The sequence below is a fragment of the Mus musculus genome, chromosome 9 (assembly GCF_000001635.26).
Source record: "Mus musculus strain C57BL/6J chromosome 9, GRCm38.p6 C57BL/6J".
NCBI classification, from domain to species: Eukaryota; Metazoa; Chordata; class Mammalia; order Rodentia; family Muridae; genus Mus; species Mus musculus.
Genome location: NC_000075.6, coordinates 13840248 through 13854941, shown reverse-complemented (window position 1 = coordinate 13854941; position 14694 = coordinate 13840248). Strand labels below are relative to the sequence as shown.

The window sequence follows — 14694 nt, the reverse complement described above, 5'->3', positions numbered from 1 at the left end:
TACTGGTTTTGATAATTATCAACATACAGCCAATATTGCTTCTTCCATGCCTCGATCCCTCTCTCCCTTATTATGAAGCAAATCTAAGAAATGACATTGTATTTGTACATATCTTAGTACGCTTCTTTGAAGGACTCTTCTTTCCCTTTTCTCTCATATCCAATGCTGGTCTCACACTCACTGTGCAGGTGATAATGACCTTGAGCTTCCGATTCCTCGGCTTCTGCCTTCTCAGGGCTGGAATTACAGGTGTGCAGCATATGCCTGGTTTATGGAGCACCAGAGAGGGATCGAACCTAGGGATTCATGAATACTGAATTTTACCAACTGAGCTAATCTCCAGCCCTAGAACTCATGTTAACAGAATGAAACTACTATTTAAACATAAAAATACCATTATTGTCTCCCAAATATTACAGCCAGTGCTCTGCTTCATTGGTTTAAACGTCCATGATTGTTTTGTTTTTCAAGACAGGGCCTCACTGTGTATCCCCAGTTAGGCTGGAATTCACCATGTAGACTAGCCTGGTCTTGAACTCACAGGGATCCAACCGCCTCTGCCTCTCAAGGGCTGGGGTTGCTGGCATCTCCATGACATCTGGCTACCGTGTCTTTGCTGCTGGGTTCCACAAGTTCACTTGATCTTGGCCATTCCTACCATCAGGGGCCCCAGGTGTCCCCCTGGGAAGTCCCCAGATCTAGCCAGGGCCTGTATGTAGCTGAAGCCTCAGGGACCGGCAGGTTCACACGAACTTCTTTTTCCTTTCCTTCCTCTGGAGCCCTTTAACTACAGTGAGCCTGGCTCTGCTTTTATCTTCTGCCTTGATTTCCTGTAGGAAGCCCTGACTAGTTGACCCTATCTTTAATGACTGCCTGTGGCTATAAATTATTTGACATTTGACCTTAGATAATTTGTTTATGTCACTGTTGTGCCTGCACGGGTTGCTATGACCAACACAAAACAGGAAAAGTGACAGAGTATGACACACACTGGAAGCCAGGAAGCTTCTACTTTTGTTTTCTGGACAAGTCAACCATTACATGAAAATCAAACTACATGAAAAGACCTCACGTAGGAATTCTAATTGGCAGTCCCATCAGAACCAAGTCCTAATGCCACCCCAATAGCTTCTATGCCTGTGTAAAGATGCTTCTAGGTGATTCTGTCTTTTGTTATTGGGTGTCTTAGTCAGGGTTTCTATTCCTGCACAAACATCATGACCAAGAAGCAAGTTGGGAGGAAAGGGTTTATTTGGCTTACACTTCCACACTGCTGCTCATCACCAAAGGAAGTCAGGACTGGAACTCAAGCAGGTCAGGAAGCAAGAGCTGATGCAGAGGCCATGGAGGGATGTTCTTTACTGGCTTGCCTCACCTGGCTTGCTCAGCCTGCTCTCTTATAGAGCCCAAGATTACCAGCCCAGAGATGGTCCCACCCACAAGGGGCCTTTCCCCCTTGATCACTAATTGAGAAAATGCCTTACAGTTGGATCTCATGGAGGCATTTCCTCAACTGAAGCTCCTTTCTCTGTGGTAACTCCAGCTGTGTCAAGTTGACACAAAACTTGCCAGTACACTGGGTTTGCTCCAGATGCCTCACAGCTCCCCACTGAGCCTGTAGCTGTTGTGAAGCAAGTAGAAGCCATCCTAGCTTGGGCTGTATGGAAGAGCATGAAGCCCGAACACAGGCCTGGGAAACCATGAGCACAATAAAGTGCTTTGTCTTGTGTGTCATATTTACGGCAGCTTGATAATGCATTAACAACCTCTCTAGTTCCTGCCTTGCCTGCTGTGCTTACAGGATTAAAATCCCTCCACACTTATGACTCAACACAACACACTGAGTAACTCTAGTTTAGCTGAGAGTTCAGATAAGTAAACTTAGAGATCTCACCATCTCTTTGTAAAATGTAATGGCATTCCCATCTCTCCCATGTTGACTCACTCTGGCCTTCAGCCATGTCTGTCATCATTAATTGCAGAGTGTCTTGAGTTAATTATTCTAGTGAGCAAGACTCCAGATAGCTACCTTGATAGGTTCCAAATAGTTTAAGACTTCATCAGTCTTTCATCCAGCTCATCCTTCCATCTTTCCTGGGTCCTGCACTCTACAGTAGCTGCATCCCTGCCGTTCCCCTCTGCAGCATCTTATCTCAGCTCTACCTCCACTCTCTCTCTTCTAAAGTATTTATTGGCATCTCCTATCTGCCATCATGCCTGGGAAAGTGGCTGAGGGCCTGTGTTTGTTCTGTGTGGGACTTCCATGACGCCCCCCGCTCCCTGGCGGCCTCTCACTTCAGCCATACTTAGGCTTTTGGGGCCTTGCTGTAGGCTGTGGAATGCTCTTCTCAGCTTCAGTCCTGGTCTTCATTCCCACCCTCCGAGGGTCCTTATGCTGAGGTGCTGAGTCTTGCAAGGTGTCTGTGGAGGTGAACTCATGCTGATCCCCACTTGTAAAACTCTTTGAGCCTGCTAATGACAGCTAACATACTTCACACACTGGTGAGAATCCAGTTTGCATTGTGCTGACAACAAAAGTACCAAAGTACATCTGAGAGCCAGTTGTGTCTTTTACAAATTCAGAAAGGCTAGCTTTTTACTACCAGTCTGTAACTCACTGGTACAATGCTGGACTAGTGCATATAAAGCCCTGGGCTCAATCCCAGGCACAGCAGAAAAAGGGCTTGATTTCTGGTCCATGCTGTCAAATGAAAATGCGAGTAGAAATGCATATAAAGAAGGTTAAGATCAACATTCAAAGCCATTAGGAAGTTTCCAGTGGATGAGTGAAAAGAACTCCAGCTCTGGGTGTGCCCCTGGAAGCCAGGGACAGGAACACTCAGCTTAAACAGCCCATGGTCCTCAGTTCCACTGGTACTTACTAAATACGGCAACAACGTGTTCTGCGTGTCTTCTTAGGTACTGAGCTACTTCATTGTTCAGTGACTTTCTAAGACCCATCACATCTGCCGCTCGGCCCTGAAGGAACTGTGGGTGGTAATGCTGGGCAGGATATCCAGTTTCACAGCCAGAGATAGAGAAGCTCTGTGTGATGCTCCCACAACCTAAGCTGGCATTTGCAACTACTCTGGCATGGTGAGGTTGCTACTCTTTCTGAAAGGGTTTGTTTGTTTGCTTAGTGTTTTATCTGTGTGTGTGTCTGTCTGAACACACACACACACACACACACACACACACACACACACACACACACACACATCTCCATGTGGAGTCCTGTGGAGGCCAGAAGAGGGCATCAGATTTCCTGCAGCTATAGAACAGGGGAGTAAGTGAGCTGCCCAGAGTGCATTCTGGGAGCCATACTCTGGTCCTTTGGGGGAGCTGCAAGGACTCTGAGCATTTCACCAGCACTAATTTAAAAATTTTAATATTGTTTTGCATATAGATTTCAAACATTAAAGTTCACTTTAGTTTTTGATACTGTCTACACTATAAGCTGCACAGCATTCATAAACTATTCTTTAAAATTGTGCATACTCTTCCATAAAAAGTCAGATAGCACCACAGATCAACAAATGCCAAGCCTACTGAACAGTCAGATCACACCATGTTCCCATTTCTGTTTCCTAAAATGGTCTATTTTTCTTGAAAATGTCAAGTGCTTAATAATAGACACATCAGGATAATGACTTACATTTCACAGAGTATGACATTGTTGTGTGACAAGACATTTTCTGGAGAGACACACATCTAATCACCCCAGATAAGAAACCCATGACAGACCAAGGTGGAGTTACAGGAATATGGGTGAGGGCATGGTGGCATACACCTGTAACCTCAGTGTGTAGAAGGTAGAAGCCGCAGAATCAGTAGTTTAATGTCATTCTTGCCTACAGTGAGTTCAAGGCCAATAACCTGAACTGCCTCAAAACAAAGTAAAACTTAATAATACTGCTCTAAGTCTCCTTGCTTTGGTACAAGCCAAGCCAAAATAGTAAAATGAAGAGAGATGGCAGATGCTCTAGCTGGAGAAGGGCTGTGGCTATTGGCAGGATGCTAGTTGGTAGGCTAAGAAACCTTTGGAAACATTTGAAGAGATGTGTGAACTAACATTGTAGGAATATGTGTATACATATCACTTATAAAAATATATAAGACTGAAAGTCACGAGGTACCAAGACACACTAGACATTAGACAGCAAAGGGCCTTAGCTCCATCTTCACATCTGGCCCACCCCTTATTTCGAGTTTAACTCACTATCTTCCAGAAATCTAAGTTATCCATTGAACAAGCTGTAACATGCCAGGAGCATTGTTCAGAGCGCTAACACACTAGAACATTTGCTACAGTATGCCTATACACTGGACATTTACTCAAAAAAGGTTAAGATTTCATCTGAGAAAACTGACATGCTTATCCTGGCCCATAGTTGATAGGTTTTCACATAGCAAAGGAGGCACAGTCATTTGGGCTGCATTAAAAATCAACAACACAAGAAGAATTTGCAACAGAAGCCCAGTCTGTAAGATTCCTGGTTTCTAAGGCTGTCTTATTAGCAATGCCTAAGGGAAGCTTTACCATATAGAGAAAAGCAAAAACAAGAAACAAGCATAAGACAATGACCCTTTAAGAACCATCTACGGCAGTGGCCCTCGCCTTCCTATTGCTGTGTTCATTTAATACAGTTCCTCATGCTGTGGTGATCTCCCAACCAATAGAATTATCTCACGGCTACTTCATAACTGTCTTTTTTGCCGTTGTGAAATTGTAATGTAAATATTTAATATGCAGGACGGTCTTAGGTGACCGCTGTGCCCAGGGTCATCCAACCCTCAAAGGTTGAATGACTCCCTCCCTATAGGTTGAGAATCGTTCATCTAACTCAAGCAACAGCTTGATTCAAAGCATGCCACTTCTCATGCAGAGGGCACTGGGAGCATGGGAGCATCTTCTTGGCTGCCCAAGCTGTGTGTTGGATGGCACTAGGCTGCATCCACAGAAAAGCACAGTGATGCACACTATCCATGCCACACTTCCACAGAGCATACTGCCTTTGCTGGAGATGGCAACTTCTAATTCAGGTCTGCTAGGTCCTGGGTTTCCCTCCAGCACAATAAGAACAGGGATATTTGGGTGTACATAAAGGACAAAAATACACACTGTACTCTAAGCATTAGTGGGACCACTGGAAGTGAAATAAATGTTCAAATATTGTGTGATTTTTAAAAAAATTTACTTATTAATTATATGTAATTACACTGTAGCTATCTTCAGACACTCCAGAAGAGGGCATCAGATGTCGTGACAGATGGTTGTGAGCCACCATGTGGTTGCTGGGATTTGAACTCAGGACCTTTGGAAGAGCAGTCGGTGCTCTTACCTGCTGAGCCATCTCACCAGCCCCAGTGTGATGTTCTTAAAGAAATTTTAAAAATACTAACTCTGAATTCAAAAGCACTTCAACCAAAGAGAAAATGATACTTTCAAAGTCACTTTTATTGAGCTAATCAGTTGACTTGATTGGGAGTTGGGGGATATGATGGAATTATCCAAATTTAACCATTTCTGGAAACACACTCTCATGTATAAGAAAACATTCAACTATAAATTCACTAGGCTGGCGATGACTCAGCTTTTAAAGGCTAGGCTCACAACCAAAAACTAGGCTTGCTCTTACTGAAGCAGGTCCTAGGGCTGGTCTGGCTGAGAAGGAAACCACTGCATAGATAGCATGGTTTGGTAGCAGAGCCCTCCCTCTGGTGGACATTGGTAGGAATTTTCAGAAAGCTTAAAATGGCTCCAGGATTCATTGCGTGACCTGTAATTTTATACAAGTTGTTTTAAAGTCAAGGTGTTTGGGCTATTGGGCAGCTGAAATGTAAACCCATTCTGGGGGTTTCCAGTTAGAGGTGTTTGTATTTATCTCTTTGAAATCCTTCTGCTGGATTTCCAAGGGATGACTGCAGAAAGGGGGAGGGGGCGTTCGCGGGGTGGGGGTGGGGGTGTAGTTAGACCATGCCTGAGATATGAGAAGACAACTAACTCCCTTGACTTGCCACTATCTGAAGATGTGATGAGAAACCACTACCTGAGAATGGGCGCTCTCTCCACAAGTGGAATCAGCCAGCGCCTTCATCATGTACATGGCCTGTAAAACCATGAGAATCAGTGTTGTTAACAGGCCACCAATTTAAGGTACACTAATTTAAGGTTGAGATCAGATCTCAACCTGAGCTTGCAGCTACCTTTCCTAACAGCCCTTCGTTATGCAGGCGTGCAGCTACCGTTACTAACAGCTCTTGGTTGTGGAGGCTTTGTTTGCTGGAATGTGGGAAGGAGACCAATCTTTATTCCCTTGATCCCCAGAGCAGGCCCTCTCCAACCCTAGCTGTCCTGATTGTCCAAAAACACTGGAGACATTACTCTCAGAAATGATGACAGTGAAGTGTCACCAGAGGAAATGGAAGGGGATGGGGAGAGTAGTTAAATTCTGGTTATGTTATGAAGTTAGGGCTGGAAGAAATTTTGAAAGAACGGTCAGAGTGTGAGAAAGAGTCCGGGACAGTACTGAAGATTTGAGCCCCAACAAATTGAATTGTTTCCATCTAGGGTGAGAACATCAAGAGGGGCTTCCACTTGGACTGTTTGGGTACTTCTAAGCACTAGGACACAACTTTGGACATTAAATTTAAGAGGCTTAGGCTGGCAAGATAGTTCAATAGGAAAAGGTGCTTGCCACCAAACCTGACAACCTGAGTTCAAATCCTAGGGCTCACATTGGAGAGGCACACACACACACACACACACACACACACACACACAGGTTAAAATAGTAAAATATGTTTAAGAGGCTTAGACAACTAAATGGAGCTGCCAGCCAAGTTGCACTGAATACAGTATGAATAGGAAGGTAGATCTGATCTATTGTACGTTTATGCAGCACTAGACTTACAGATAACACTTAATGAACTAGAAAATGAGTATTGTTTTTAAAATTTAAAAGGAAACAGGATGGAAGCTCGAACAAAGGGATAAAAGGGGGAACAAGTACAGAAACAAGGCAGGAGTCACAGCAAGTGTGGAAAGCTGAACTTTTGCAGTTTACAGAACACAGTTGCATCATATTTCCTTTGGTAATTCCATCTTTTGCAGACTCTGCACTCCCTGCAACAATCTGATGCTTGCAGATCTTTGCACACTTTTGACTCCTCACAGTGACCTGGCACATGGCACATGAAAGTGATTGCCTGTGCTCTACCGCAGATCTCAAGTCCAGCCCTATACTTTTTTATAGCAGTGATTCCCTCTACTATGATCGAGAAACAGGAACCAAATTACACTGCAGCATGATGATGGCCACTACTCAGACATGAATGGAAGATGAACAGAATCAAGCCGTGGATGTCTTTTTACTTTCTTACTTGAATACTGGTTGTGCGTGTTTTCTTCAGTGAACACATATGTATTGAGTATAATTTCATGGGGGCTGTTGGTGTCAGTGCTTTGTCTTTTTAGTCAGGATCTCATTACATAGCCCAGGCTGGCCTCAAACTTGTGATTTTCCTGCCTCAGTTTCTCAAGTATCAGGACTCCAGGCATAAACAATGCTATTTGTGTAGCTTTATTAAGCTCTATCACAAAAATGGGGCATGCCAGGCATGGTGGTGCACACCTTTAATCCATCCATCTTTTTTCATGAGCTGAATCAAAACCAAGTATTTAATAGGAGTCACAAAGACTTGTAAAGAATAATTGTATCATTACCAATACTGGAAGATAATAAAATAACCAATATTCAAAATCTATTGTGTAAGTTTTATGGTTGTGTTTGTCTGCATTGTAACTACATACATAAATTCACTGACTGTTTCATTCCATTGGTTTATCTTCTGTAACCGTTCATAGTGACATGCTCAGATCAGCTTATCCATCTCACTCAGGCAGACTGAACCAGCTAGGGCGTCCTTGTAATGTTCAGTCCCAGTCATTTCCCTCATAGCTAGGACTTCACTGGGAGGAGGGGAAACCATGATCCTTGCAGTATGCTCAGTGCCTCACCCCAAAATGTCCATAATGGGATTCCTAACTAAACCTGGACACACGGCACTCAGACGAACCTCTGGGGCTTTGCAGATGTAGCTAAGAGTGTGAAGTGGGGAGATTATGCAGACAACAGAATGACACAATATACACTGCAAAGAGCGGAGATTTCAAGAAGTTCATTGGGCTATGAAGGAAGATGATCACCTAGTGAACAGAATGGAACTGAGTGGGAGGAGGCAGGGGCATGACAAGCTCCTCCTATTCATGACTATCCTGCCAACATGGCGATTTCAGACTGAGGCCAAGTTTTGTGGTCCCCAGGACTTAGTATTTGTGCGTGTGTGCACGCAAGCGTGCACACATGTGTTTTTTGCCATCCAAATCACAGTCATTCATTACAGCAGAATCAACACAAAGCTTTCGGCATATTTTATTGTGAAATATTGGCTTAGAAAAAAGTACAAAATGCCAACAGTCAGATGTATACAGGTACAGTATTTTGTTAATCTATACATGTGACCAGCTTAACAGGCTCATCGGAAAATGCATATTTAGACCAATATACTCTAAAAATGACTGTAATATTCACAGGCTATTAATACATGATAAACTGGAGTCTATATGACCCTCACTGGGATATGCTAACTGCAGCAAACAGGCTAAAAGCACAATACAGCACACCATAGTACCTCTGGACAGGTCCACGTTTAAAGAGTATCAATTCATTAGATCAATACACTACAGATCTGGGACTGAGACTCAATCACTAATTTATACAATTGCAAAAAAAATTTAAGTTATAAAATAAAGTTATGGAATAAAGAGTATGTCTGATTAGGGCTGAATACTGTAAAGTCCTAAATTTTAGTTTTAGCCTTGCACTTTACAAAGCTTCACTATTTTAAACTGATTTCCAATTTCCATGTTAGCTAAAAAGGGGAGGAGGGATTCTGTTTCTATCTTCTCCAGCAAGGTATCAGAACTACTGTAGTTCATTTAGAATTATGACTACTGTGGATTGAAAACTGGCCAAGAAACTGTAATCAAACAAAACGTAAAGCAATGTAATAAGGACTTTATGAATGCAGCAGATCCTGCAGACAGGAATCCCCACAGTAAGGCATTGTCTACCAAAGTGGAAAACAGTGAGCGAGCGAGTGTGCTTCTGAGGCCCCAGGACAGCACACAGCTGACTCTTACCAAAGCTGACTAATTCAATCTTACTGTCACTTGAAAATGAGGTCTTTCTGAACTTGTAGATTTCCTTTCACTTGTAGCAAACTACTGTGGGAAGTTTACTAAAACCTGAGTAATTTAAAATGAATTGTTATATGTATTCTTAACACTAATCTTTGATATGAAGACCATATAAACAATTCTCTAAAAATAAACCTTTCAGGACTGATGAAAACAAGTGTAACTGCACATTCCTAAGAGAAAGAAGTCATATGGTGTGGCCAGCAGTGCCTGAAGGTTTAGAATTCACCTTGAAGCCAGAACTAACATCAGAAGCTGATCTGTAATTTCTCAGAATCTATCCCACACTATGTTAACCTTTTATAGACAATTTTATTCTTTTGAGGCAAATTACTTATAAATAGTGTCTGAATCTTACAGATTTCAATTATTCAGACATAAGCACGGATTTGATTATAAAAGTTATTTAATTTTCCAGATTTGTATTAAATTTACAAAGTAAGTATGGTGTACATAAATATTAACTTAGAACACATTATAAAAAAGCAGATATATGGGCTGTTATAGAAACGTTATAAATTTTAAAGAAATTTTATATAAAAATAAAGCAAAACATGTAACTCACAAAATATAAACACGAAGCCACACAACATAAAAATAAAATCACTCTATCAAAATGGAGTTAAAATTAAATCTTTAGGAAAGTATTCCAACATAATTAAATGAACTCAATGACCAACAGCTTCCCTTATGATACAGCAGCAAACCACAAAATCACCTAAAGTCTATATGCATTTATCAGTTAATTCTTAATATGCAATCTTGCATGTTACTAATAACTTTGATTTCTTTTTGAAATCCGGTTATATACATATGCACTTATATACAAACTTATTAACATGATTTTAAAACAAACCATATGTACAAAAGATCAGCATTCCTATAAATAAAAACATTAGGTGGCAAAAAGGCACTTGTAAGTAAAAATCTACAGTTTTTACAAAACAAAACCACGTTTTACCTCGGATGCTGTACAGTGCACATCAATCCTAGAGCAGTAGTGAAATGTTAGGTTACCTAACTGATATCAGCGACGTGACTTTTAAAAACGTATTTACATATACTCTGAAGCTCTTTTAATAAAAGCACCATGATTCTCTAAATTCATGTTGATGTGAAGTAAAAATACAATTCCCAAAAAAACAGTGTTCACCATCATTTTCCTTGTTTAAAAGTTTTGCATTTCTAAATGGAAAACTATTTATTTGAAAACAGCATAGTGTTAAACAAACGCAAAGCCCCACCCCTGCTGCTGCTCTGCCAGCCACTCCATTATTGCATGTTGCATTTTACACAGTGCACCTGTGCACTCCACACCATCAATACTATTGCTAGAAAAAAGTTCCGGTATCAAAGAATTAAGAAGTCACTCCAAGCCAGCTGAAGTTTTATCTGCATGTTTACAACTTAAAAAATGCTGTGTGTAAGTTACAAAAGTGAATAGGAGACATACCAATTAATTTGGCATGTAAAAATATCTTTCCACTGCACAGAATCTAAGGGTGTCACAGGACACCTCAAGTACACACTGTTGGGCAGAAATGCTAAACAAGTGACTTTTTCAGGGAGATGTTAGCACGCTTCCACTCTTGTCAAACTTTTTACCCTTAGACAAGGCTGCAACCTGTTTGAGTAGTTCTCTGTTTTTGGCCTGTGAGAGACAAAAATTCAAGATTTAAAAAATTTGAACTAGTAAGTCATGCTGAAAACTACTACTTAATAATTTCATTTATATAAAAATGATATACATGAGTTGGTCTATTTAATCTCTTTCAGGTTAGATAGGCAGAACTTTGATTGGTGTATCAGCTCTTGATAAACGTCAGTGTTTGTCCACTCCTACAGTCTTAGACAAATGGCAAGTGGCCAGCTCCCTAGAAGTTTCAAATCTAAAACAAGAAAAAACTTTTGGTTCTTTAAAACATGAAAACTATCTAAATGCACGTTTTTCAACAAAACAAAGGAAGAATCAAATATTTATTTTGGAGAATTTTCTAGCAAGCTAAATGAGGTCTTCCATTTGCTGCTTACTGTTATACAGAAAAAGTATGAGATTGTGTTTGTAAAAATCATTGTGTCACTTTGCCAAAGGCCCTTATTAAACATTTTCTTTCTTTTTTTGTGTTTTTTGTTTTTCTTTCTTTTCTTTTTTTCTTTTTTTTTCGAGACAGGGTTTCTCTGTGTAGCCCTGGCTGTCCTGGAACTCACTCTGTAGACCAGGCTGGCCTCGAACTCAGAAACCCTCCTGCCTCTGCCTCCCAAGTGCTGGGATTAAAGGCGTGTGCCACCAATGCCCGGCCTTAAACATTTTCTTATCTACTTGTGTGCACACGTGTGGGCCACCACATGCATGTGAAGGTCAAAGGACAACTTGAGGGAGTTCATTACCTCTTCTGGACATGGGTCTGGGAAATCAAACTCTGGTTCTAAGACCTGGAGGTCAGATGCAACTCTTCACATTTTCACAAGCCCAGGTGGTCCTTCCACGTGATACTGACTTTAGTGTCACCTAAGCCATTTTCCTCCATTGCTATTGGTCTAATTTCATAGCCCACCCACCCCACCCCACCCCACCTCCTGCCAAAGATTCAGAATGTCACTGTAGCAATGCTCTGACATTTCAGCTAGTTCTACAATGCCTGCTCATCAGAAAGAACATTGCCTGCAGGGTGTCGTCTGGTAGAGCTGTTGTTCCTGGGGGATCTACAAGTGGGAACTTCATCGAGTCTTTTCTCATTCTTCTGTCTCTGCTACTCTATGCAGCTTCTGGGAAGTTAGGTAATGAAAGTTCCTCATGAAAACTACAAATCATCAAAGCTGCTCTGAGTTTCTGAGCCAACAGAAACAGTATGACGTTTGAGCACTACTAAACTATAACACAATTTTAAAATCCTCAGGGGAAGCCTCCACTACTCATAAGCATGAACTATTACTCTGACAAATCCTAGTAACAGTGTAACTATATTATTTAACATTAATTACAATAGACTCACTTGCAAGAAATAAATTGTGGAGTGCAGAGCAGGGAAGGACACAGAAAGGCCCTAGCCAGGGCTGCAGAGGCAGGCAGTTAGGAGCAACCATTTACCCTGGCTTACCAAATAATTAAAACTCTGCTTTCAATCAAGGAAAAAAAAAATGAACTTATATGTTTCTTTCCTAGAATAAAATGCAAGAACTAGAAGAATAGATATGTAGCTAGTCTCCCAGTGACAGCAGTATTTTGTTGATAAATTATATACGACAAAGGCTTTAAGAAGAATAGTGCATTGGTTGTTATTGAGTCCTTGCAATATAAGCTTTACATTGCAGATAAGCTGTATATTGCAGAGATTAAGTGTATACATTGAAATTTTATTCTAATACTTATTTTGCACCCTACAAAAGTCAATGCAATTATTGCAATACTTAAGTTAGAAACATTTAAAAATGTCAGCCTAAATAAAGGAAGGAACTACACAGACCCTGCCTATCATCTCCAGGCTCTACTTACCTATGACTTAACTGGAAGATAAGTCATATCCCTAACAAGAGACTCTGGGAGTTGAAAAAAACATGGTACTGTGACCTGCACACAACAACACTCACACATAATTTCCCTTCCCTTTAGCTTGTCTTACGAAAGAACAGAATTTTTACTTGGCATTATTGGTACTTTGGATTTAATACCATTTGGGGGGATGAATTTCAGTTTGTATTCTTAGGTTTGATAGTTTAAAAATATTTAAAAGATCTATTGGAGCAAGATAATTTTGTTAACCATTAAATTCTCTGTATCATAAAAGACTAAGGAAACAGGTAGGAAGGAGTAAGGGGTACAAACCAAGCACTTGGAGGCTAAAGGAGGATGATGAGTTTGAGGCCAAACTGGGATACATAGTGAAGCTCCAACTCAAAAAAAAAGCAAACAAATGAAAGAGATAAGGAGAGATTTAACTAGGTATACTCACCACAGCAACTGCTACTAAGGTCAGTAGCTACACTTAGCCGTAGCGGGTCTCTAGCAGAACTCAAAGTGTATAGGGAAGCAGCTGATTAGGAGGACATTCGGATACCCAAGTAACCTGAGGTGTGAGCTGATGCAAGACATTCCTCAGAATGAACAAGTAAGCCTGAGGCACACAATGTAGTGTCTATGTCTCGCCTACTACTTATGTGACTGGTTTCACCTGTAATTTGGGGCAACTCATCACTCAGCTATTATAAGAAGCAAATATGAACATGACATACAAAACAATTAACTGTACCTTCCCTTCTGTATGAGTAGCTGCTATGGTAGCATAGAAAAACTCAGTTAAGAGGAAGTGGGCTGAAGACACCAACCAGGCTAAAATAAAATGGTTCTCTTGCAATTCACTTTAACAAAAGGAACTGTTCTCTGGCGCATTGGAAGAACATACCAGGTTAAGTCAGACCTAGGAAGTGCTTACCATTATTATAGTTACTCTGTAACTTAGAGTTTTTATTTCAGCGCTTCTGTTACATAAGGTTGATTATATCTCAGGGGATCATTCAACATAACTTAAGAATATAATAAAACAAAGTAATTGCTGATGGGTAAAAATAGTAAGTAATGCACAAGAGGCCCAGCTCAAGATGGGCAATCTTCAAGGAGGGAGGGCAAATGCATTGCCACAAATCTCCACACATGCAGCAATTACTTGGATACACTATGCCCTGGTTCTACAATGGTTCCTTTACAAATTCCTGTCACTAGTAAAAATGGGAAGCAAGGAATATACATGTGGATCCCAAGAAGCATGTAAAGTCTATTCAATTACGACACACACCAAACCACACAAGCAACAGAAAATATACCTTGCTTTAATAGGGGAAACATTCAGAAAACAAAACATACAAATGAAGGAAAATTCATGCACTCCCTTCAAAGCTGCACTCTCCCCTCAAGCCTGAACTCTGAATATGACATCATCTCTATGTTTAAGAGATTAACTCTATAAATGTCACAATGTACAAACTACAGAACACGAATCAATGTGTTATGGTTTTATGCCTCAATTTATAGAATAGTTAAAAACAAGTTGTAGGGCCGGGCGTGGTGGTGCACGCCTTTAATCCCAGCACTCGGGAGGCAGAGGCAGGCAGATTTCTGAGTTCGAGTCCAGCCTGGTCTACAAAGTGAGTTCCACGACAGCCAGGGCTACACAGAGAAACCCTGTCTCAGAAAACCAAAACCAAACCAAACCAAACCAAACCAAGTTGTAATGAGGGAGTAGCCCCTTTCTATGTTGATGTTCACTATCTACCCTCTTTGTTAGTGACTCTCAGCTCCCACTGTTCAGTTGTTCCGTATATTTAAGACCTATTTATCTACATTAAATACACTAGTATTTATTAAATATACTCAATACCTGATACACTTTCAATACAATCAAGTACTGTCTTGGTCTGGAGAACACATACACAGCATG

The 14694-nt window shown here is 40.9% G+C and overlaps 1 protein-coding gene across 7 annotated transcripts in view; it reads right to left on the bottom strand.

The window, feature by feature from the left end:
* Positions 1-254: 254 nt before the first annotated feature.
* The window catches only part of Fam76b (family with sequence similarity 76, member B), a 27494-nt gene continuing 13054 nt past the window's right edge, over positions 255-14694 (bottom strand). For 4 of the 7 annotated variants that reach the window (XR_003948021.1, XR_001779022.2, XR_003948022.1 and 1 more), the window contains one exon: positions 8412-10913. Coding sequence is in view for 4 of the 7 variants with exons in the window: in XM_030244637.1 (XP_030100497.1) it covers positions 10824-10913 (90 nt within the window). In the remaining 3 variants the exon portion in view is untranslated. Of the gene's footprint in view, positions 297-8400; positions 10914-14694 lie in introns of those variants that run through there. The other 3 variants (NM_176836.4, NM_001358259.1, XM_011242612.3) reach the window with 2 other exon arrangements.